This window comes from Penicillium odoratum (assembly GCF_028828045.1).
Source record: "Penicillium odoratum strain IBT 22623 chromosome Unknown utg000003l_segment0_segment0, whole genome shotgun sequence".
NCBI classification, from domain to species: domain Eukaryota; kingdom Fungi; phylum Ascomycota; class Eurotiomycetes; order Eurotiales; family Aspergillaceae; genus Penicillium; species Penicillium odoratum.
The window spans coordinates 917,189-941,213 of NW_026643145.1; the positions used below are offsets into that span (position 1 = coordinate 917,189).

At 48.1% G+C, this 24,025-nt stretch overlaps 9 protein-coding genes across 9 annotated transcripts; 5 read left to right on the forward strand and 4 right to left on the reverse strand.

Annotated features, from left to right (window-relative positions):
- Positions 1 to 307: 307 nt before the first annotated feature.
- On the forward strand, positions 308 to 4,497 carry N7520_003578 (uncharacterized protein; the record flags this gene model as incomplete). Its single annotated transcript, XM_057137513.1, has 5 exons — positions 308 to 839; positions 893 to 967; positions 1,019 to 1,039; positions 1,094 to 4,177; positions 4,406 to 4,497. The coding sequence occupies 5 exons, from the start codon at positions 308 to 310 to the stop codon at positions 4,495 to 4,497; spliced, it is 3,804 nt and encodes a 1,267-aa protein (XP_056997978.1).
- Positions 4,498 to 5,010: 513 nt separating this feature from the next.
- On the reverse strand, positions 5,011 to 5,266 carry N7520_003579 (uncharacterized protein; the record flags this gene model as incomplete). The annotated part of the gene is given in 2 exon segments (XM_057137514.1): positions 5,011 to 5,075; positions 5,095 to 5,266. 2 exon segments carry the CDS (start codon positions 5,264 to 5,266, stop codon positions 5,011 to 5,013), a joined length of 237 nt encoding a protein of 78 aa, XP_056997979.1.
- A 149-nt stretch (positions 5,267 to 5,415) lies between these two features.
- On the forward strand, positions 5,416 to 5,858 carry N7520_003580 (uncharacterized protein; the record flags this gene model as incomplete). The annotated part of the gene is made up of 2 exons (XM_057137515.1): positions 5,416 to 5,560; positions 5,665 to 5,858. 2 exons carry the CDS (start codon positions 5,416 to 5,418, stop codon positions 5,856 to 5,858), a joined length of 339 nt encoding a protein of 112 aa, XP_056997980.1.
- Positions 5,859 to 6,124: 266 nt separating this feature from the next.
- Positions 6,125 to 7,896, forward strand: N7520_003581 (extracellular lipase; the record flags this gene model as incomplete). Its single annotated transcript, XM_057137516.1, has 2 exons — positions 6,125 to 7,682; positions 7,742 to 7,896. 2 exons carry the CDS (start codon positions 6,125 to 6,127, stop codon positions 7,894 to 7,896), a joined length of 1,713 nt encoding a protein of 570 aa, XP_056997981.1.
- Positions 7,897 to 8,334: 438 nt separating this feature from the next.
- N7520_003582 (uncharacterized protein) lies at positions 8,335 to 10,390 on the reverse strand (the record flags this gene model as incomplete). The annotated part of the gene is made up of 2 exons (XM_057137517.1): positions 8,335 to 9,231; positions 9,293 to 10,390. 2 exons carry the CDS (start codon positions 10,388 to 10,390, stop codon positions 8,335 to 8,337), a joined length of 1,995 nt encoding a protein of 664 aa, XP_056997982.1.
- Positions 10,391 to 13,432: 3,042 nt separating this feature from the next.
- Positions 13,433 to 14,731, forward strand: N7520_003583 (NAD(P)-dependent alcohol dehydrogenase; the record flags this gene model as incomplete). Its single annotated transcript, XM_057137518.1, has 3 exons — positions 13,433 to 13,576; positions 13,660 to 14,517; positions 14,579 to 14,731. 3 exons carry the CDS (start codon positions 13,433 to 13,435, stop codon positions 14,729 to 14,731), a joined length of 1,155 nt encoding a protein of 384 aa, XP_056997983.1.
- Positions 14,732 to 15,312: 581 nt separating this feature from the next.
- On the reverse strand, positions 15,313 to 17,268 carry N7520_003584 (endonuclease III domain-containing protein; the record flags this gene model as incomplete). The annotated part of the gene is made up of 1 exon (XM_057137519.1): positions 15,313 to 17,268. The coding sequence occupies one exon, from the start codon at positions 17,266 to 17,268 to the stop codon at positions 15,313 to 15,315; it is 1,956 nt and encodes a 651-aa protein (XP_056997984.1).
- Positions 17,269 to 18,747: 1,479 nt separating this feature from the next.
- On the reverse strand, positions 18,748 to 20,593 carry N7520_003585 (amidophosphoribosyltransferase; the record flags this gene model as incomplete). The annotated part of the gene is made up of 3 exons (XM_057137520.1): positions 18,748 to 19,934; positions 19,991 to 20,443; positions 20,509 to 20,593. 3 exons carry the CDS (start codon positions 20,591 to 20,593, stop codon positions 18,748 to 18,750), a joined length of 1,725 nt encoding a protein of 574 aa, XP_056997985.1.
- Positions 20,594 to 21,605: 1,012 nt separating this feature from the next.
- Positions 21,606 to 23,710, forward strand: N7520_003586 (DNA cytosine methyltransferase; the record flags this gene model as incomplete). Its single annotated transcript, XM_057137521.1, has 2 exons — positions 21,606 to 23,206; positions 23,263 to 23,710. 2 exons carry the CDS (start codon positions 21,606 to 21,608, stop codon positions 23,708 to 23,710), a joined length of 2,049 nt encoding a protein of 682 aa, XP_056997986.1.
- Between the last annotated feature and the right edge of the window lie 315 nt (positions 23,711 to 24,025).

Below are 24,025 nucleotides of genomic sequence, written 5' to 3' on the forward strand. Positions count from 1 at the left end.
CTTGATAACACTACGCTGAAGGTTGACAACAGAATTTGCCCTATAAATATCCATATCCACGCTTATTCCCGCCGATCACGATTAATGCTAAGCCACATAATGCATATCGAGATGTGATGTGCTGGCTTCGTGGGGGCTATGCAGGTTGCCCCGCACCAAGCCCTCGACCTCTTAGCTGCTGCCCAAACACTGTCACCGCGTAAGCTGAACAGGGCCAGTGCTCTCATTTCAAACCCTGATCTTTTTCTTATCATCTCATATTGCATTCTATCAATCCACTTTGCATCAAATCACAATAGAAAGAGCAATGGAACCCGTGAGCTTTGCGGTCGGCATCATAGGACTTGCTGGTTTGTTCAGTACTTGTCTGGATGTTCTGGACAAAGTCGACTCTCGGAAAGACTTTGGAAGCGATTCACAGAATCTGTCTGCCCAGTTCAAGGCCCATAAATTACGTCTTGAAAGATGGGGCAAAGCAGTTGGATTCGAGAACGGAGGTGTTTCTGATGTGCATGATAAGACTTTGGATGACCCGCACGTTCTGTCTGCAGTCAAGGACCTCCTCACAGTCGTGAAAGACGTGTGCCATATCAAGGATGATGTATTTTCCCCATCCCAATTCACACCAGACACAACCGGGAAACATGTATTACCCCGGAGACATACTCGTTTGGATATCCCGAAGGGGCCAAAAATGCAGAAACTGAACTGGGCATTGAGAGATAGAGCGAAAAGAGTCAATCAGGTCGGAAACTTTGCAGCCCTCGTCGACATCCTATACAGCCTGGTTCCAGTCGGGGGAGAAAGAGGCTTCAATGGCTTCATGGAGAATCAAGACGGTACGCATATAAGCACGGTAGCTTTTGTGACTTGGGTCTGATATACAATTCAGGGGAAAGTTTTGACCGTGTGGCTTTCAATGCACAGCTCGTGGATATTGTGAGCAAGATCCAGAGTGAGATGGAAGGTAGGTTTACCTAATCCATCGAAAATTTCGCGTTAAAATTAATAAGAACAGCGGAGACAATGCGTGACATGCGTACGTGGTTATTGGGTGGACACTTACCAAACGAAACATATGAGCGCTCTACAGAAAGGAGGATTAATGGAACATGCGAATGGATTCTTAGCGCCCCTTGGTTTCATGATTGGCAGTCATCAGATCTTTCATCAAATCGTCCTAAGGTCCTGTGGCTGAATGCCCCAGCAGGCTTCGGCAAATCTATTTTATGTGCCAGAGTAGTTGATTATTTGTCTTCTGCTCTGAGTCAGCCCACTTGCAATTTTTTCTTTTCGACCGATCTTGAGAGAGAAGATCATTTTGTGGCCATCAGAAACTGGCTTTCTCAGATGATTTCTCACCCGACGGCATATGGCCTAATTCATGAGCTCTGGTCTGCCCAACAAGGAGTCAAGGCGACACGTCACGAAATAACCAATCTCCTACGTGATGTTGCAAGAGCAGTCCCAGGATGTACCTTCACTCTGGATGGTCTGGATGAGTGTATTCGAAGGGCTGAGCATCAGGAGGATTCCATTGCTGGCTTTCTCAATACTATCAGACGCGCCACTGCCGGAACACCAACTCGTCTGTTGATTGTCAGCCGCGATGAGCCCGAAATCCGAAGCTGCTTTTCCGAAATGGAAGGTATCTTTTTTACGCAACATAAAATTACCCCTGATGATGTCCAGGCTGATATTGAAATATACTCTCGGTCGGTAGTCGACAGAAAACTTGCAAAGAAGACCGAGACAATCAGGCAAGACATATCACAGCAGCTGTCTGAACGCTGCAATGGTCAATTCCTCTGGATTAAGTTACAGGAGAACGATCTTCGAAGCACAGCAAATCAAAAAGCACTGCAGAGAATCATCAACTCTACTCCGGTAGGGCTTGAGGACGCCTACCAGCGTAACTGGAAGAGAATATCACAGCTATCTGATGAATACCGAGCGCGCTCTATCAATATACTTCGATGGACTGCGTTTGCTGTGAGGCCTCTGACAGTGAACGAGATGGTCGGAGCTCTACTTGTCGCCGAGGACAACGACGAAGTCCTCCTGGATGAGATACCTGATGAGATAGACGAAGACTATATAGAGATTGAGATTCTGAAAGACTGCAACTCCCTACTCGAGATTCGAATGCCCCAGTCAGGATGTTCTGCTGGCGTGAAATCCATTCATCTAGCACATTTCTCCGTCAAAGAATACCTGCTACAGGTGCTCTATGTTCCAACTCCAAGCCAAAATTTGCGACTCGATCCCATATCGCAATTCTCAGTGGACGGAATCCAAAGCATTCTGTTAGGAAAGATGTGCCTTCGATATTTGAATTGTCAAGCAGTCTGGGAATCTATGACTGAGGAATACCAGCTTCTAAGCTACTTTCGAAACTACGCAGCTGAGTCATGGCAGCAACACACGGTAGAGGACACAAAGGATGCTCAGCTGACAAAACTCATCCACAATTTCTTTGACGAGGAAAATCCAACCTGGAGAGCCTGGAAGGAATGGTTTGACTCCAATTATACGGATGGCAACAGGGAAATGGAAAATGATGCCAACCCCCTTCCTACTTCTGCCGGTCCCGGGTGGTATGCAGCATACCTTGGAATGCATGATGTTGTTCAGAGCTTTCTCCGCATCAGCAACGATGGCGTTGAAGACAAGGGGATCGGGGGGCTTACTGCTTTGGGGGTAGCTTGCTCAGAGGGACAGCTGGAAATTGCAAAAATGTTACTCAGAGCTGGAGCTGACGTTGAAAATGCAACGAATAAAGGGCAAATACTGATATCCTTCGCTATTGGAAACCTTGAGATAGTCAAGCTCCTTCTTGAAAATGGCGCAGACATTGAATCTGCCGAAGATGATGGTTGGAATGCACTGCATTTTGCCTGTAATGGAGGCTATCTCGAAGTTATGAGGCTTCTTCTTGATGCTGGTGCAGATATTCACGCTACTACCAACGATGGGACGACCGCGCTGATCATCACCTGTCGTCAGGGCCATCTTGAAATGGCGAAGCTATTTCTTGGTAATGGTGCAAATATCGAAGCTGCTACCAACGATGGGACGACTGCACTGATCACCGCTTGTTGTAACGGCCATCTTGAAGTAGTTAGGCTACTTCTTGACACTGGTGCAGATATTTCAGCTGCTACCAAAGATGATGGGACGACCGCACTGAACACCGCCTGTCGCAACGGTCATCTTGAAGTAGTTAGGCTACTGCTTGATACTGGTGTCAATATCGAAGTTGCTACCAACGATGGGACGACCGCACTGATCATCGCTTGTTGTAACGGCCATCTTGAAGTAGTTAGGCTACTTCTTGATACTGGTGTAGATATCGAAGCTACTGATAAGTATGGGTTGAATGTGCTATATTGGGGCTGTGCTCTAGGCCATCTTGAAATGGTTAGACTACTTCTTGATACTGGCGCAGATATCGAAGCTGCTACTAACTATGGGACGACCGCACTGATCACCGCTTGTCGTAGTGGTTATCTTGAAGTAGTCAGGCTACTTCTTGATACTGGTGCAGATATCGAAGCCGCTACCAACTATGGAAAAACCGCACTGAGCACCGCTTGTCGTAATGGTCAACTTGAAGTGGTTAGGCTACTTCTTGATGCTGGTGCAGATGTCGAAGCTGCTGACCCCACTGGGTGGAATGCACTGATCACTGCTTGCTCTAACGGTAATCTTGAAGTAGTTAGGCTACTTCTTGATACTGGTGCAGATATCGAAGCTGCTACCAACTATGGGACGACCGCACTGAACACCGCCTGTCGCAACGGTCACCTTGAAGTGGTTAGGCTACTTCTTGATGCTGGTGCAGATATTACGGCCAATGACCCTACTGGGTGGAATGCACTTATCACCGCGTCTGCTGAAGGCCATCTTGATTTAGTCAAGCTGCTTCTGGATAATGGTGCAAAATTTCAAGCTTCGAATAGATGGGGCCGCACAGCACTGTTTTTTGCTGCTTCGCATGGCCAAAAGGATGTCGTTCGGCTTTTCCTTGCCAACTATATCTCTCTGGTAGATCTTCCTGATACTTGGGGCTCAACACCGTTATTCACAGCCGTCAAAAATGGACATTCTGAGGTGGTTCTCCAGTTGATTCTCGTATCAAGACTTACAGTCACTACCAAAGACAACCTGGGCAAAAGTTTGTTTTGGTGGGCCAAGAGAAGTGGAAGCAGTGAAGTTGTTAAAATCTTGCTTCAACATGCCGAGAGCAAAGGTGTTGAGATACCGAAGGCGGAATTGGAAATGAAAATTTCTTCCGTGAGCTCTGACAGGACAACTAGATTTTGCGATTCATGCGTTCGATATATGGTAATTGGAGATTCATATCACCGATGCTCAACCTGTAATGACTTTGATATCTGTGTAGAGTGCTTTGAGCTTGGTGCCCAATGCCTGGATCCTGACCATGAGATAACCCTGCAAGAACCTGAGGTGCTTTCAGAGAACGATATTGTTTGAGTAAAAATGGAATATGTCGTGTGCTATCATCGCGTTTTGGATTTACACATCCCATAACCTAGGAGACAGCATTTAAGTGATGTGTGTATTGCAGAGGATTTGATAATTCTTTGTCTAGACCATCCATTCACTTTTCAACGCACATATTCCACCGAAACGCCGGTTAATTCAGGACATAAACTATTTACGCCTATTTAGACAGACAGTACGTTTATTTCCTCTAATTCCACGGTCAGAACACTGGGGCTGTTTCAAATTGTGATTTCTTCCTGGCCTATGTGTTACTAATGAGTCGATAGGGTCCTATAAGCTTGAGCCCCCCTTAGAGCCTAGGTTATTATGGTTTTGAATTTCCGCTTTGTGAACGTGACCCTGCTATTCGAATACATTGATCTATGGCCTATTCTGAGGTGATGCGATACCGCTGTGGATAATCGAGAGAGATTAATAGACGGTAGTTTCTACTCTCTGTCCCTGCATATATGAGGACTATCCTAAGCTAGACCTATTTTACTAATCCTTTTTTCCTATCTTGGCTAACTTCTCTGGAACGAAAGTCCAATTCCCCCCCCCCCTCCCTTAGCCTACTAAACATACCGCTATTAAGTGTAACCCTAGTCCTATTGGCCCCTATCAAAGTCCCGTTCACCCCTGGTAGAATGAAATCTCCTATCGTCCCAATAGGGGTGCTGAAGCGCAGATGATTATACGTACTATTGCATATCTTAAAAGTAATGCTAAAGGCACCGAGTTTCATGGCGAATCCCATATCAATAGACGTCAGATTCTCAGACTATATAAGGATATTCCCTACATAAAGTATATACCCTAACCCGATCTAAATAACGCTCATCTTGAACCCACGCTGAAAGTCGTCAACTAAACTTGCCCTGCATATCCATATTCAGATTTATCGACATGCAACCTGAATTCCTGCCGATCACGATTCACGCTAAGCCGCATAATGCATTTCGGGATGTGATGAGCTGGCTTCGTGGGGGCTATGCGGGTTGCCCCGCACCAAGCCGTCGGTTCTTAGCTACTGCCGAAACACTGTCATCGCGTAAGCTGATCTCATCTTTTAAACTCTATCTTTTCCGTGTCATCTCGTGTCATCTCATATTGCATTCTATCAATCTACTTTGCATCAAATCAACCCATAAAAAGCAATGGAACCAGTGAGCTTTGCGGTCGGCATCATAGGACTTGCTGGTTTGTTCAGTACTTGTCTGGATGTTCTGGAAAAAGTCGACTCCTGGAAAGATTTTGGAAGCGATTCACGGAGTCTATCCGCCCAGTTGAAAGCCCACAGGTTACGCCTTGAAAGATGGGACAAAGCAGTTGGACTCGAGAATCTTTAAGATTATTACACCCTACCCTTTTAGCTATAAACAGCTAATAAAGTAATAAAGTATTTACCCGTGTTGTTACCAAAACACGGGTAAATAACAGAGCAGAAATGGGCCGGCTTATGTTGGGCCTTCGACAAGCGGTCAGCCCAATGGGCCAGCCCATGTCAAAGTCTACATGCTGTCTATAAGAGATGGCATGCCTATCCTGTCTATACTATCTGAAGTCTCCACATTCATTGAGATCTGCCAATTGGGCATTCTGTGCTTGATTCAACATGTATTCTGTACTGAGTGCCACCGCTTTTTTTCTGGCCACTTCCAGCGCCCTCGCTCATCCCACTACACATTCTGAGGACCCAGCTGTTCACATCAAGAATGGAACAATTGTTGGGAAACATGTTGAGTCCTATGGGCAGGACCAGTTCTTGGGCATTCCATATGCGCAGCCACCCATGGGAGATTTGCGTTTCAATTTGCCGCAGCCTCTGAACCAGACATGGGATGCTCCCCTGAATGCAACGGACTATGGCCCTATGTGCGTCAATTACCTTCTCCCTATCATCTTGGACCCCAAAGACATTACCTACCCGCAAAGCGAGGACTGTCTCACCGTCAACGTTGTGAGACCTGCTGGGACCACTAGCGAGTCAAAAATTCCGGTCTTGGCTTTCATCCATGGAGGGGGCTATCAAGAGGGCGGTTCCTCTGATGGTCGTTATAATACTTCATTCATGGTCCAAAACTCTGTCAAAATGGAACAGCCAACAATCATGGTTACTTTCAACTATCGCCTTCAGGGATTCGGTTTCTTGCCCGGAGACGAAGTCAGAGGGCAAGGATTATTGAATCTTGCATTGCGTGACCAAAGACTCGCGCTATCATGGATTCAAGAAAACATTGGGGCGTTCGGAGGTGACTCTAAGAAAGTTACCATCCAAGGAGAGTCCGTTGGTGCCATCTCCGTAGGCTATCATCTGTTAGCTTATGGTGGGCGCGATGATGGTCTCTTTCAGGCCGCAATTTGTGAAAGTGGCGGACCATGGTATTTCGGTACTTACCATTCAAGTGAGACGAATGAAGCAACATACCAATCTGTCTTGGCGGCGACCAATTGTACAGATGCTCACGACACACTCTCATGCCTTCGTACTGCCCCCTTCGATGTCTTGAATACTACCTTCTCAGCACTCGCGGATGAATTCCCTTTCCTACCAACTGTCGATGGCATGCTCGTGCCTGAGTATAACTCGGTTGCTCTTGCCAATAACAAGTTTGTCAAAGTTCCGCTCTTGATTGGAGCCAACACAGACGAAGGGAAGATCTTTTCTGGTACGGGTGTCAATACAAGTGAAGAATTCAGAGCGTATATTGAGCAATATCCTTACACCTACACGTCAAACAACCAAACTGTGGACCTCCTTATGGAGGCTTACCCTTACCCTGGTTCAAACTCAACCCATGGACAGTCAGATGATACGATTACCCCTCCTTCGCCATATGGAGCCCAATTCATGCGTGTGGCCAGATACACGGGCGACCTCATGTTCATTGCCGGGCGGCGGTACACCTGTGAAGTCTGGACAAATAATGGTGTGCCATGCTATAGCTACCGTTTCAACACTATTCCTGGCACGGTCGATCCGGTAACCTACGGCGCAACTCATTACCAAGATATATACTTTGTCTTTGATGATGTTATTGGGACTGGTTTGGATGAAAGTGTCTACAATGTCACGCCTTTGGCTCGTGAGAAGAGATATGAAGAACTGGGTCAACTTATGAGTAGAATGTGGATGAGCTTTGCTGGCACGCACAGTCCCAATCATCACAAAAGTGAGTGCTTTCGCTGATACCAGGATGTTTGTTTTGCTAACACTCAGATTTCCATTTAGTCGAATCATTCAAAACAATCTGGCCACAGTATGCCCTTGATGCCCCAAAGAACATGGTTTTCGATGGAAATACGACTAGCTTTGTTGAGAATGACGATTGGCGTACCGATGCTCTGAAGCTCATCATCGACAGTGCAATGGACTTTTCCCGTTAACACCGAAATTATCGTTAACTTCAGGCAGTCGTGAGTACTGTTGACCGAGGGATAATTTGAAAGGTCTGCGAGAAATTTCATATTTGCAGGGTAGCGGAACATGCACAGAACATGAAGACGGGCTCCTTTTGTTTGACCTTACAGTAAATCCACGCTTTGCCTTCTATCTTGTATGATGGTTCCAAGGCTAAGAAGATTGTATCAAAGTGTCTCGAAGGAGAAGGTTTGGTTTCCCAAGTTTGAACATGACAAGGGTTCCAAATGTGGCTTCGTGCAACTAGCTCGTGTATAATACTAGTGCATAATAAGCCACTCGGTATTTTATATATGGAAAGACTGATTCTCTTCTCAAGAAGGATCGAGAGAGATCAACAGACGGTAGTGTTTAATTCTCTTCCACTGCACGTATGAGAAGTATGCCAAGCCAGACCTATTCTATCAATCTCTTTTTCCCATCTTGGCTGAGTTCCCTGGAACGATAGTCCAATTTCCTCCCTTCAGCCCACTGACTACACCGCCATTAAGCGCAACCCTGGTCCCATTGGTGCTTATTAAAGTCCCTTTCACCCCCGGCAGAATGAAATCCCCCGTCGTCCCAACAGGGGTGCTGAAGCGCAGATGATTGTACGTACCATTGCGCGTCTCAAAAGCAATGGTAAAGGCACCGAGCTTCGTGGCGAATCCCGCGTCGACGAACGTCAGATTGCCAGGCTGTGGAGCAATCAACCAAGTCGCTCCTGCGGCAGACTTCAACCGGAGCCCTGCAGCGTAGTTCATTAGAACGGAGGTTGGGCCGGTTGACCAGCCATGCGAGTGCGATACGCGCGGGTCGTTAGTGTACGGCGCGTAGTGTAGTGAACCGTCGGACGAGTAGCCCTCGATGAAGGTTGAGTTGGTCATGCGCGGGTCGTCCATCATGAATCCCCATTCCAGACGGAGCAGGTCCAACGCTGAGTCGGGATTTCCAGCCATGTAATGCGTCTGCAGTTCAAAGCCACTGATGAAGGGTGATACAGTACGTCCGGCCTCCGGTGCGGGCGCACCGTATTTACCCCAGCGGGCGCGCAGTGACTGTGATATTTGGCGGGCTTGGGAAGATGACTGGGTTAAGTTGGACTTCACGGCCCAGACGTTGCCATCTTGGGGATGGAGGGTCGTGGTCTCGTTGTCACGAAACAGTCCGGCCTTGCGGTCCCAGAGGCGCTGGTTTGCAGCGGCCTTTATCTTGCTTGCTGTGGTAGTCCAGGTGTGTTGGATGGAGGTGTCGTTCAGTATGGCTGCGAGGTTTAGTCCTTGGTTAAGGACATAATAGAGGAGCGAGTTGGCTTCGATATTCTAGGTCCATTAGTTTGTACTTTATGGAAAAGAAGGCTGGGAGGGGGGGGCAGAAGCTTACATGACCTCCCATTCCATATCGTAGCCAGTCTGAACTGGCAGTGATGTTGGCCAGGCCAGTGCTATCGACACTCGAGAGCGCATAGTCAATGCCCAGTTTATACTGGTTCCAATGCTGGGACAGCCAGTCCTGGTCGCCAGAATACAGATAGTACAAAGTAAGGCCATTCAGACTGTGGCAGTGGTACGTGAAGCTCATTGTATCAGCGTAGGGAGGGCTGGCATATGGCAGACGGCCGTCCTCCTTCTGCAAACTAAACAGCAGATCCAGTGCCACCCGCACGCTGTATAGATCATACGTGCTCACGCCGATCGCCTCCAGGGAGATCGACATATCGCCAGGCCAAATCAATCGGTCTCTCTTGGCGCCATCGCTGAGCACGCTACTTCCATTTGAAATGGTGTAGTTGCTCCACCACGATACAGTCTGCGGGGGCGAAATGGTCTCCGTGCTGTTTATTATTTGGTACCAGGGGAGAGCATCGCCCATGGCCGGGTCAATCGTCGACAATTGGTTTGTGTATGCCCCGGCGTACCAGATCCGATTTAGTAGCTCTTCGTTCGAGTGGAAATAGCCTGAGTACGCGCGCAAATTTTGCGTCGGTGCGGCTGTGAAGTTGACAGTCACGCGATTCAGGGAGACTGTCGCTGTGGTATTGCTGACAAGAGTGAGGTACCGGAACCCACCGCGGTTGTGCTTCTCTGCTGCTGTGTAGACACCTGGTCCATCTGCGCAGGAAAACCACAGAGGGCTATCGAAACCGGCGTCCGCCGTCGCGTCGCACGCCTCGCTGCTGATGTATAGGCTGGATTCGGAGAAGGTCACTCCGATGAACGCGTCGGAGGGAGCTGAAGCGATATCGATGGACACTATCCCGGCAACATTCTTTTGAAAATCAAATGTTATAGACGACTGGCCATGAAAAACGGCGGGCCGCGTGTTGTTGGAATCTGTCAGAGATTCCTTGTTTGTGATGGAGCCGTTCACGCCGGTGACCACTGGTGGAATCAGGGTTCTCGATGAAGGAGCATGGATGTAATCGGCATAGGGTACAGCCAAACACGCTGAGGCGAAGAGAAGGGGAAGAATTGCCTTCATTCTGAACGGTTTAGTACGCGCACCATTCAAAAATCGAAATTCAGTTGCGTTATATATCGGTGATCTCCCGGCAAAGAGGTCTTCCTATATGCGTACCTTTCATAAGGCAGAGATATCTCGGGGTATCATTAGCACGAATCTCATCCAACATGGTAAATAATCGGCGGTGATGTCATTGAACCCTTCCCGAAGAAACACGAGATCCCGTACTGCCCTGCCGGAGACTCGGCAACAGCCGATAGTGGGGCGGGAATCATTACAAGAATCCCGCAAATAATCGGTTTCCACAATGCGTATAATTGAATCCGGATAATCGGAAGTCCTGAACCCGCTCTAATTCTAAATGACATGCCACCTTGGGGCCCCGGATGTCTTGGCCCGAGGATGCTCATACCTGCAATCCGATATACGAAGTAGGTGTCGTCAATATTATCTCAAGTATAGTTATATCTCTCCTAGGTCTTTCAATGACGAAATCTAGATCGTGCCCGTTTTCCCACTCCACATTTCAACATAATACTGCCGTGAAACAAGTGCTCAATATCGACATTCTCCGAAAGGCCAAATGCCCTATAACCTTCATAATACAATAAGGATTAATGTTTATCACGTGATGCTAAACTTTTGTCAGAACTATAGATAATGTTATCAAAGCTCTCGTCAGCGTACCACATAAATTGCTGTGGGGGTGACTAAAGTAATGTGTTCCACGGGTAGGTCGCTCACCTACCCACACATATTACATTTAAGCATATATACTACCACCAAAACGCCAATTTATTCAGAACGCAACCTACTTACGCCTATTTGGACATGTTTTCCGTCTTTGCCCTTGATACCCGCATTCGAAAAATGTGGGCAAAAGCTTTGGTTTGCTGCTGCAAAAGTGCTGCTGGCGCTTCTACCGGGAGTGGTATAACGGCTTCGACTCGGGTGCGAGTCATGCGGTTTCGTGTCGGGTTTTGACTTTGGACACAAAACCCGTGTGCGGGTTAAAAAAGCCAATCCGAACGCGACCCATTTGCGGGTTGGCAATGTTGACAGGGGCAGTGGTGGTGGCCCGGTAAACGGGCTGACTGGTGCGGGGCGGGTTATGGGTCCTGGGGGTGATGGTGAGGTCTACCCTTATGATGTACCAGTGCTATAATTGTAAATATTCTTGTAGCTGTGATAGCAAAAATATATGATCTAAGTTTAAGATTGCATTACATTTATTATACTAATAGGCCATATAATACAACTCAACGTACTTGAACTACAAGTCTATTAATAGGTTCATTATCATCTTTAATACACTTCTAATATTCTGATCCGAGTTCGATTCTTGGGCCAAAATTATAGTATAAATTACTAATTTATACTAATTAGCTTTTACAACTCAACCGATATATGTAATAAAATAAGCGATCCGGTAGCCTTATTGAAAAATGATACTTCAGATATGCTGTTCTCTTTTGCCACTATACCAGCTCACTTACATTACACCACTAAAGGTTTCCAAGTCTTGGTTTTTGGAAGGCATATTCTCGGGTATTGGATAATTCACGTGGTTGTAGTTCCGTGGGGCGATCAGCAATGAAATATCCATTGCTATCGCTCGATAGTGGGTTTCGAGAAATAGGCCATCGGACGACGCATATGACCCGTTGAGGTTGGACCAGGCGGAACTAATGTACTATCGGTGCTTCGTTCCGTGGAAGAGAGTCCATGATACTTGGCTTTGAACAGGTTTCGGTACGGTATACCCGTTGCCGATACAGTAAAACAGACAGCCCCAAGGATTTGTCTAGAGGAAGTTAACCCTGATCAGCAATCTGGCCTAACTACCGTTGATTGCATCACACAAAAAGTTGGACAAGATGGGCGCATTCATGACTGAATTCCTGGTATTTTAATTTCTTCCGGCAGATGGAGAAACATATGGATATATCCAATTATAGAATCAGTGCAACCACAGAGCCGGACGTGGGCTGATTAATTTCTTCGGATGCGGGATCGGAACTTCAGATGGGGGGTCGGAACTTCAGATAGGAGGTCGGCAATTTCGGGCTCTAGACTCGGCAGGCAGTATGCCTGGAGTTAGGTTGACTATGGGTATATTTTTTGAAGATAGGCAACTTGATTGGATAGTATTTCAATGGCGCCATGGAGGTGGCTGAGACACGAGGAGTTGCATATGCAGCTCATCTCAGCTTTGATGGTGGCAGATGAAGTCGGGATCTCACCATGACTGCGTAGTCCAGCGAATGGTCAAACCTGAACCGCTTTGTCAGGACAACAAGAAATAGGAATATTGATACCTGTGAAGGAAAGAGAATATGATCAAATCAGTTTGGTTCGTTCTTTAGCAGTATTTGGCTTCATTGCCTGGACGGGTCAATCCGTCAATCCTAGATCAACTCTAGGAAGATAAAATCTTCAATTTCACGTACTCCTGCCTAATTGACCCGTAAAGCTAATATACTCTGTAGGCCAATGACCCTGCATCTTGTTGGACAATCCTGTTCTCTCAATGACATTCCGACTTCTCTTCTTTGCCCTCTCCAACGTTTTCCTGCTCCCTCATTTTTAGGAGCTCTTCACCTGGAGCCATAACCTTCTCTTACTACAACGAGCTCGACTTGCTTTCCCGTGGAGGTTTAAACCAATGAACTGGGTCGGCTCCAGGGCTAGCTAACTTGCAAATCCCTGACGCCAACTCGACATTGATCATCGGACAATGGGTGCCATTAATACTTGGATACCCGAAGCTGAGAGAAGCTTCATTAGCGTTCCACCGGTCAATCTACCGATTTTCAACACCGAAGAGGCGCTTGTGCGGGGGAACCGGATCCATATATCTGTGCTGCGGGGATCTGAACTCTGTTTGTTTTCTGGAACTCAGGCCCGAGCTCAACATCTTAAAAGGCTCCAGTTCATCCCCAACTTCCCCAACTTCCCCAGACTTATCCCCAGATTTCAATTTGGTATCTGCAGACTACCCATCATCTACTCTTTCACATTTTCCTACCCTTTTCAGCTTGTAATGTATATGCATTCACTATGATTCCCGAAAAGAACATCCAAACAAAGGCCTTCGTGGTCGAAGCACCCAATGCCCCCTTTGTCCTTCAAGATGTTGTGCTGGACGAAGTGCGAGATAATGAAGTCCTCGTCGAAATGAAGTATACTGGTCTATGTCACACGGTATGTTGCATCTACGATAGTCTCGGGATAACCTCGGCAATATCTCGTTTTCGCTATTTATAGTACTAACTCGCTGAATATAGGATATTGTGGTCCAACAGGGTGCTATTCCCGTCGGCGATTATCCAGCTGTCCTGGGACATGAAGGTGCAGGTGTTGTGCGCCGAGTTGGTAGTGCCGTTAAGGATAAATCCTTGAAAGAGGGCGATCAGGTTTTTCTCAGCTTTACCACATGCGACAGCTGCAACTACTGTAAGGATGGACGCAAAGGATTCTGCCATAATTTCACCACGATCAACTTCGCCGGTGTGCGAGGCATGTCTGCCGCTGATTCGCCTATCTCTACCCCCGGAGGCCAGCCCATTCGAGGACAGTTCTTCGGTCAGTCTTCAATGAGTAAGCTGGCCGTTGTGAATGAGGCTTCGATCGTGAAGAGCGAGTTCAAGGTCAGTGATTCAGATCTTGCCGCCTTGGCTCCCCTCGGATGCGGCTATCTTACCGGTGCCGGTACCGTCTTGAATGTCCTCAAGCCCAAGCCCAATTCTCGATTAGTTGTTCTTGGAATGGGTGCTGTCGGCTTGGCTGCGATGATGGCTGCCCGTGCTTTGGGTGTTGAGACCGTTGTCGCTGTTGATATTGTCGACTCGAAACTCGAGCTGGCGACCTCTCTTGGAGCCACGCACACGCTGAACACGAAGCGTGTCTCCGATCTTTCAGAGGGGCTGCATGAAATGTTCCCCGACGGTGTCGATAATATCGTTGACACAACCGGTTTTGTGCCTTTGCTTCAATCATCTATTTCAGCACTGGGCCATGGGGGAACTCTGGTCTTTGTTGGTGTCGCTCCGGCCACTGGCACGCTTACCATCAGTCCACTGGAAATCATGCTTAGCTGTAAGCGAGTGATCGGAGCAATTGAGGGATGCTCGGACCCGGTCAAGGTAAGAGATAAATTCGGTCTAGTGGATCTGATACTGTGACTGACATGTGATTTTTTCCCAGCTTCTCCCGCAACTGCTCGAATGGTACAAGCAGGGCAGGTTCCCAGTCGATAAGCTGGCTAAGATTTATAACACGGACTCGCTGGACCAGGCATTGGAAGATTTAAAGGCCGGCAAAATTATCAAGCCGATTCTCAAATGGGAGGATCTATAAGATCCAAATTTGAAATGCAGAATGCGGCCATGCGTGAATATAGGCAATTCCTAGAGATGTCGCGCCCGGTCAAAATATGGGAGCTTCCACCAAAGTTTCGCTACTTTCAACTGTAACTCTCAGGACTCACTGTAGCACTTTCTGTTCTAAAGACAGAAATTAACGAGACGTCTCCACTCGGCAGATGATTGTAACCGACGAGAGGTCGGGAATCAATACAGGAAACTGAGCAGAGTGAACGTTATTTGGATTCGGATTTCCAACGAGAATAGTTCATATCATCACACAAAGACGGTTCATTTTGCGTTATTTTGAACTCTACACTGCATGATGAAGCAGTCGGACGTACTGCATAAAAGTTCAAAGTTGATCCTACCTATTTAAAACGCGTAGAAACAAAGTAGAAAGAGAAAAGGAAAACTGCGCCCGCGAGTTGGAAGCCACATGCGGCAAAATAAAGATAGAGTCGTAAACGCAAATCAAGAAACGCCATAACTCCATCGTAATGCGTATGGCTCAGCTTGCACTGGATAGGAAAGCAATTTGCGCATCGATAATAAACTGAGTCCAATGAGACACTATCAGTCGGAAATATCATCAAGAGCCCTGTCACTCATCTCAGAATATTCTTCATCGCTCGCCTCCGGGTCTGCGGTCTTCTGCTTCTTAGCAGGAGCAGAACGGGTGGTGGTCTTCTTTCGCTTTTGGGATGCAAGCTCTGCCTTTGCGTTTGCCTTGGTCTTGGCCTTGGTTTTGGTCTTCTTGGCAGTCTTGCTGGTAGAGATGACTCCCTTGCGTTTGCCGGTTCGTGTCACCAGATGGTCAATGACACATCCATCTTCCCAGCCTTCAGCTCTATCTCCGGTTGCGGCGCGGCAACGAGGACAATCTTTTCCATGGCGAATTAAGAGTTGATGGAGGGAGTACTTTAGATGGTTTGGGATTCGGACTTCTAGATGGCTGAAGGCGGTTATCTCGTTTACCTTTGTGTCTGGAACCCAGCCGAGCCATTTGGAGAGTCGGAAGATGTGGGTGTCGACTGCGAAGCAGGGACGTTGGAGGCAGAAGAGGAGGACGCAGGCTGCGGTCTTGGGACCAATGCCGGGGTATTTCATTAGTTCCATCATGGCGTCTTCGGAAGAAAGACTATGGAGATGATTCAGGGACAAGATGTTCTGTTCCGCGCAGGCTAGATCGAATTCCGAGGGCATCTTGAGTGCCTTGTTAGTGGAGCCTGCGGGAGTGACGACTTTGGATTTCATATCATCCTCCGCCTTCATGGCGGGCACTGGGTCTTCATCATTGGCGGGGGAGATATGGGTAAAATTTTCATGATCCTTGGATTCCTGTGACTTTCCTTCCGCGACATTGGAGTCACCAGTGCTGTTCGTGTTCGTGACAGAGGGCGTGACTTCGGATTGAGTAGACATCCAGGCTCCATCATTACCGAGTGAAGTAGACTTAGTAACATGGGTTTTATTGTATGCTTCCACATTAGTTTCGGACATCTTGAGGCCTTCGTCGACTGGGGCTGCAGAGCCATCTTCAGTTGCGGCAAGGCCGAGGCGCTGTCGGCTGTCTTCGTAGACCAGGTCTAAAATCGCCTTCAGGCGCTGGCTTTTGATATCCGCGAGCCCACCGCTTTTGATAGCCTCGAAAACTTCCTTCAGTGACGCTCGGCGAACAGCGTCCCAGTTCACACTTCCAGCGCCAATCCCTTCCTTGAGAATGCCGAAACGCTTGACAAGACCTTCGAATGCTCTGCTAGCGTTGGTGGTTGTGGTGGCTCCGCTGAGAAGAGTACGAATGACGGCATCGAGCACTGATGGAACTTCTCCACACCCAGTAACAGTAAGAGAAGGAGGTGGGATTACTTTGGGGGCAGTGACAACTCCATGGACATTAGAAAGAAGTTTGTTAACTTCTTCACATTCCTCGGGTGTTGGGTGGGGCCAAGATGGGAAAGGGGTAACACCGGGTGTAAGGGCGTAATTCTTGACTGCTGGTTTCTTCGGAGTATTGGATGCTGCTTTGCTTGCGGAAGCGGCATTAACGGTGGGGTCAACAATGGAGTCAAGAATAGTATCAGCAATGGCGTCGGCATTGGGAGACAAGTCTGGAGCAGGTTTGGTGACAGTTGCATCACTGAGAGGTTTGTTTTCGTTGTCAGAGCCAGCGGACGTAGCTGCAGGTAAAGGGGCCGCCTTGGGCCCCACATTGTGAGGCAATTCCTCATCGGCAACTTGCTTGAGAACAGTCGTCTTTGCTTTCTTCGTTGCCTTCACGCGTGCTTCCTTCTTCTTCTTCTTGGCTGTTTTGGTTGCCTTCTTCGCCACGGCCAATGTCTTGCGGCCTGTGAGCTCTGCATTTCCTCGAGTGGTGGGCTTTTTGATCCCATTCGTCTTCGCTCTCAGAGTCTTCATATTGGCGGCCTTCTTGGTGGTCGAGGGATCAGTGTTTTTGGTGATGCCGAGATGTGGCATCATTGAAGCCGTAGCTTTCAAAGCTGCAGCGCGGGTTTTGCGAGGTTCCGACATGATGGATTTGTTTGTTGAAGAGAGAAATGAAATTCGTGAGAAGGTAAAGTGAGAACAATTCGGTCAGTCGGTGGGGTTTCAGTAAAGGGATGCGTTACGTTTTGAAGACAACGGATCAAGTACGTTCGGGTAAGAGAGTATTCTTCCAGAATAAATTTCTTATTTGGATATTAATTTGATATTTAGGTGAGGTTGAAACGCGTCACACCTGTTGATCCGCGCGCTTTTCCTTCCTTGGAAATCGGACACCAGACTTCCCCGCAAAGATAAAGCTCATTCCGATGCTAGTGTCGTGTGCAATTCACAAGAGAACTGAAACACCAAATCACGCGATCGTGTGTTCGGAGAGGGATTTCGATTTCGATTGTCTTATATACGAAACAATACTCTTTCCAACATTTCTCCAAGGTCTTCACAAAATCACGCTCGAATTTATTATTATTTACTTTTTGATAGGGAAGGCGTTTCTTCTGCTAGAATGAAGAGACTCTTCGTATATAATAGATGGAAATGGGTCTAGAATGGATGGAAAGTCATTCTCTTGCTTTACAAGGGGATACCCGAAGAATGACCCTCAAATTACATGTTCATGGCAGAAGTAGGAATGAGTTCATGAGCAGGAATAAAGATGAAGAAACTTGGCAACGGGAAGGGAGATCATTGGACCCCTCGATCCTGCCTATCCCTACCGCATTTCTATACCGTCATTACTACGTCAACCAAGCTATTCGCTAATGATAACGATTAGACCTTGAATGATATTTGGATTTGGGCGGTGAAATTGAATTTACTTACTTTATGAGCATGAAAGGCTTTATGTAATGTTGGTCGGACTTGATCAAATTCGCATAATTATTCATTTACATCCACTGGTCCGTCGTATTCAAGCTAGTAGCTATACTACTGCATAGCTATAAGAGACTAGAGTATTCTACATAGTCCCTATGTATGTACCGCTTAGTAGGTACTTACTTAGGTACTCAAGTAACTTATACTAAATAGCAACTCAAGTAGGTTTACTAAGAAGGGACTCAAGTAGGCACTCGATGAGATACCCCAAGTAGATATTTTAGTACGAAGGACTGATGTATTGACTGAATATGATACATATGTTGTCTAAATGTAAAGTATCCTTCAAGGCCGCTGTTTACCGGCAAAGATGGGGATAACATAAAGAGAGAGGGAAGAAAGGAAGGGAATATACATATAAGTAACATGTGACAATGGAAGTTATTGATATGTTCATATTTTTTGATCAAAAAAGGTATATCGCCCACTTTCGAGCAGTGAAGATTTCAAGAGCCTGACAGAAGAGTGTATCACACTTCACTTAATGCGTTATCACATCATCGCATCACTTTTTCATCAAAAGGGAATAGGACCCGTCTAAGGTATGCCCCCATACATAACTCCATAGACTCCAAATGCAAACAAAAGGCCAAATGGCTCTAAATAATAGTATAGAAATTGTCATCATAATCATGGGTGGTCGGCCTGATTGTGGATGCTGATGTCCATGCGGTCATCCACCTTCGGGTTCCGATCCTCCTGATGGGAGGACCGGGGGGCAGGTTGGTCTTCATCACCTGCAGGGATGATCTTGCCATTGGTATCCACTGCAACGCCCTTAGCAGCAATCTGGTAGTCAGTGGTGCTGGCAAAGCCGTGAGCAACAGCCTCCTTGGCCTTCTCCAAAGCCTTGTTCTTGCGGCCTTCACCACGGACCTCCTCCAGGTGCTCGAAGTAGCCATCACTCACGGGAGTGACGTAGCTACCGCAGAACACACCGACCTCGAAGTTCACGGGTTCTGTCTGGCCATTCTCAATGGCAACCTCGGCACAGGCACCCTTGAGATCTTCCAGGGTCTGGAACACGACGCTCTCGGCACCGATGTGGCGGGCGATGGCATCGCTATCACGGTTGTGGGCAACCAACTCCTGGGGTGAAGCCAGATCAATACCGTAGATGTGGGGGTGGGTGATCTCAGGAGCACAGCTGGCCAAGTAGACCTTCTTGGCACCAGCTTCACGAGCCATGTTGACGATCTCGCGACTGGTGGTACCGCGGACAATGCTGTCATCCACAAGGAGGACATTGCGGTCCTTGAACTCAGCCTTCATGGCATTGAGCTTACGACGGACACCCTTTTGACGGGTCTTCTGCTCAGGCATGATGAACGTGCGGAAGACGTAGCGGTTCTTCACGAACCCATGGCAGTAAGGCTTATTCAGGTATTGAGCAACGTGACTGGCGGATGTAGTAGAAGTCTCAGGAATGGGAATGACGACGTCAATATCCTTGACAACGTCGGCACCCAGAACCTTCAGAACACGGGCACCCAGACGGTCACCCATACGCTGACGACTGCGGTATACACTGATACCATCCATCACAGAGTCTGGGCGAGCAAAGTAGACGTACTCGAAAATATCCGGGGCGTAGCCGCGCTTAGGGGCGACTTGGCGGAAGACCGGCTCACAACCCTTCTCAAGAATGACAGCCTCACCAGGCTGGATATCACGGTGGTTGCTGAAGCCAAGCTGGTCCAGAGCGACCGACTCAGAGGCCATCATGTAATCGGTACCTTCGCCATCCAGGGATTGACGAGAGCCAAGAACCAAGGGGCGAATACCGTATGAGTCACGGAAACCGATGAGACCAAAACCTACGACGACATTATTAAATGACCGGATGCATCGGAATACGAAGATCAAGACTTACCAGCAAGCATAGCAGCGCAGGCCCAGCCACCCTCGCAGCGCTCATACATGCGGGTCAAACTAGCAAAGAGATCCTCCTTGTTCACACGAGCCTTCTTGGTCTCACTCAGCTCATCAGCGAAGATGTTGAGCATAAGCTCACTGTCACTATCAGTGTTGATGTGACGGTGGGCCTCCAGATCCAAGTGCTTCTTCAGTGCGGGAGCATTGATCAAGTTTCCGTTGTGCGCAAAGCAAATGCCGTAGGGGCTGTTAACGTAGAAAGGTTGGGCCTCAGCATTGGCGCTGCTACCAGCAGTAGGGTATCGCAGGTGGGCAATACCCATAGAGCCAGGGAGGTTGGCAATCTTGGCACCATCATGGAAAACCTTAGCAGCCATACCGTTCGCCTTCAGCTGGTAGATTCGGCCACCGGACGCACAGGTCGCGATACCCGCAGCATCTTGACCACGATCTGTGTAACACAGCAGACTTTAGCCTATGCTCCCCTGCCTTATGGTATAGTTCGCATGCACTCACGTTGGAGGAGATACAGGGCCTCGTGGAGGTCGACTGCGGCGGCGGCGGAGGGGTTCGCCAGGATCAGAGCGATAATTCCACACATATTGAGGGTGGGTTAGGTTTCCTAAACACCCGGTCGGGAGAAGATTAGCACATATTCTCGCATTTGTGTGAAATGCATCGCGGGGTTATTTCTCAAATCAGTATGGATGTGTCTCCGCAAAAAAAGCTAGGAAGTCTAACATCTATAAAATATCCAGGTTCATCATAGAGAGGGGTAGGTGCAGATAAAGACAACAGAACTTACCAGAACCAGGATGTGGTGGTCAGGGCGCAATGGTCAACAATGACCCCCAAGAGCAAGAGGAGGGGAAGAAAAGGAAGAGAAATTCTCTCCAGAGTTCTGGTCCCGCCAAAGGAGATTCACAGTCTCCACATGAATTTTTTTTTTCCGCCGACGCCGGCCCGGCTGACTCAGCACCTATATCGGCTGTTGACAGTTCGGCGGCACTACAGGAGTGACAGGACTATATGTAGTAACGACAGGGATAAGGATGAACTTGCTTGAATGACATTATATTTTGCAAAAGTTTCATTAGTAGAATTAACAATAATAGAAATTATTGAATAAAGAAGAGGAATTACTGATGACTGGGGTACACTGCCCTGGTTGACCGCTAACTTCATTCGGTCACGCACTGTTGATGCCAATGTAGAAACATTTGTATGCCTTCATGAATATAGGAACATGTTTGTGGATATTTCAGATTGGGTGTTAGCTCCAGGGATCCACTGTTCACTGTAGATATAAGCTTAAAAGCAGCTTTGACCATGCTTCTGACTTTGTTCACATATTGTTTAATAGGGCTTTGTTGTTAAGGATGTAGTGAGCGACTGGGCCACTAGGCCATCTCCCGAATCAGAGGGATCGATATCGAAAGTATCATTCAGTGCTATGCTCTTCTCCCAAAAGTCTCATCTTTCCCCCAGAAGCTCCACATTTTCCACATCATCGAACATCAGCATCGAACATCAGAGATCCTCATGATCTATCACTTATCTCTTTCTTTTCAAGAGCATTCTTATCATCAAGTATCTTATTCCATTCGCTCGTCATGGCTTCAAGTGAGAAAAGTCTTGTTTCGAAGACGCGTCGACAAGGTGCGGGGTTGGTCAAGCTTGCCTTTTCCCCGGGTTCGCTCGATCCATCACTCGATACATCACCAGCCAGTCTGAAACGGAAGTTCAAAGATGAAGATAATAAAGACCACGACCTATTCATCTTGGGTTATAGGCCACAGAATCAGTCTTTTCCTCATAGTCTTCTGTCATCTTCTCCAAGCACATCATCACAGAGCGTTCACTCCTCACCCTCATACCATCCGCCGGCCGGGCCGGGCAGTTCTCAAGAGCTGCCAATTGACCTCACCGATAGACAGCCGAGACGTATTGAACAGCCCAGACACATTAGAAAGCCCAAAGACATTATCGATCTGACCAAAGAACCGCAGACACAGTCCCAGGTTTCATCACCTTCCATCGGTCTCCCCGACCTTTGGGAAGTGCGCAGACAAACCTGCCGGTTGACTTTGGAGCCCGTCGCTCGTCCAAGCAAACCTTCTCTTCCCATCGAAGTCGATAGCCTCGTGGTCAATACCATTGTGTATAAGGTTGGTGATTCAGTGGAGCTCCACGATGGCAACTTCCTGTACATCGAACGAATTGTTGAGAATCGTGAAAACCAATGCTTCCATGGTCGCCACTTGGTATCAACAGAAAGCGAAGAAGTTAAAGCTTTCGTGCCCACACACAAGGATGAAGTGATCTGGTTTGCTCACATCCACAAGCCATATTCAATGCATGAGATCAAGTGCTTTCGTCCCATCGTCTTCACCAACATGCGGCGTCGGGATTGGGCATTGCATCAGAAATCAGCCGCCGATGAGCGCCTAACATGCCGGCTGAAATTCTCGCCCATGTTTCGGCCAGTTTTGCCCCATCAGAGCAATCGAAGCCGAACAGCTTTGGAAGAGAAGGAGTTTGTTGTGGAGTATCTGACATTTGACGAGGCAACGAGCGACCGTCTCCGCGCTAAGGAACTGCGCGAAAGGTGGCGAGGTTGTAATGAGACAATCCCTTTTGGGGCAGCCGAACTCCCATCTGGACCCGAAGGCCCGCTGGACCCCGCCGATTTACAGGCTTTGGGTCATGACCGTACATACACGTACGGTGATGCGTACTGCGGCGCTGGTGGCGCCTCATGTGGTGCCAAAAAAGCCGGTCTGGCCTTGACTTGGGCTGTCGATATGGACAAGAATGCCATGGAAACATATCGCCAGAACTTTCCTGAGTCCTTGGCGGAGCATTCCGCATTCGACCAGTTCATTACACAGCGTCCTGCAGAGCTGCGGATCGACGTGTGCCATACCTCACCACCATGCCAGCCCTTTTCGCCGGCGCACACTATCCACAACCAGGTGCGAGATGAGTTGAACTCGTCCTGTATTTTCACCTCTCTCAATTTGATGGAGAAGGCCCGTCCTCGGGTGTTGACCATGGAAGAAACCTTCGGGTTACAAAATCGCCATATCCCCACATTCAATCGGTTGATCATGGACTTCATTGAAGTGGGATATTCCGTCCGCTGGGCAGTTCTTGATTGCGTGAACTACGGAGTGCCCCAGACGCGTCGTCGTTTGATCATCCTTGCTGCGGGGTAAGTTAATTCGATCCTTCACTCGTGACCTTCACTGACTGCCTGATCCTATAAAGTCCCGGAGAGACCCTGCCTAATATGCCACCTCCAACCCATGGGCCGTTCGGGTCTGGGCTCAAACCCTTCGAAACGATCTTCCGGGCCATCAGCGGTATCCCCGAGGGATGGCCAGATCATGACGTTGGGTCCCAAAAAGACCGGACAAAAAATGCCCATCGAGCGCCGTACAACGAACACCAGCCCGCCAAAACGATCACCTGCAGCGGGGGTGAGGCTAACTACCATCCCGCTGGAGTGCGAGCCTTCACACCCCGCGAGGTGGCATGTTTGCAGACTTTCCCTTTGGAGTTCAAGTTCCGGGGGAAACACATCCGCAAGCAAATGGGGAACGCTGTGCCTCCTCGGCTTGCCGAGGCGGTGTTCCGAGAGGTGCGGAGGTCTTTGCAGGAGACGGACGAGAGGGAGCTGAGAGAGGAAGCTCGGACCGGGGGTAGGATCATGTGAAGGGCGGTGGCGCGGCCTCAAGGACATGAAGGTCAAACGCTCTGTCTGTCGTTGGCAGCCAATGGCGCCGGCGATGAAGCGTTTGACTTGTACATTAGAATTTAGAGAATTCACCGTTTTCACGGGGTGGTGCCCGCACATAATAATTGATCCGGTTTTCGCAAGTTCTAAGGTTCTATTTTTACATGCATGTGCATGTTTATGTTATGGATCATCGATAATGTAGATTGCCCTCCGGTATTCGGACTTATTACCTTGTAAACGCCTTTATACTATAATGCCTAGGTTAAACAATAGTGGATAATTGAACCAGAC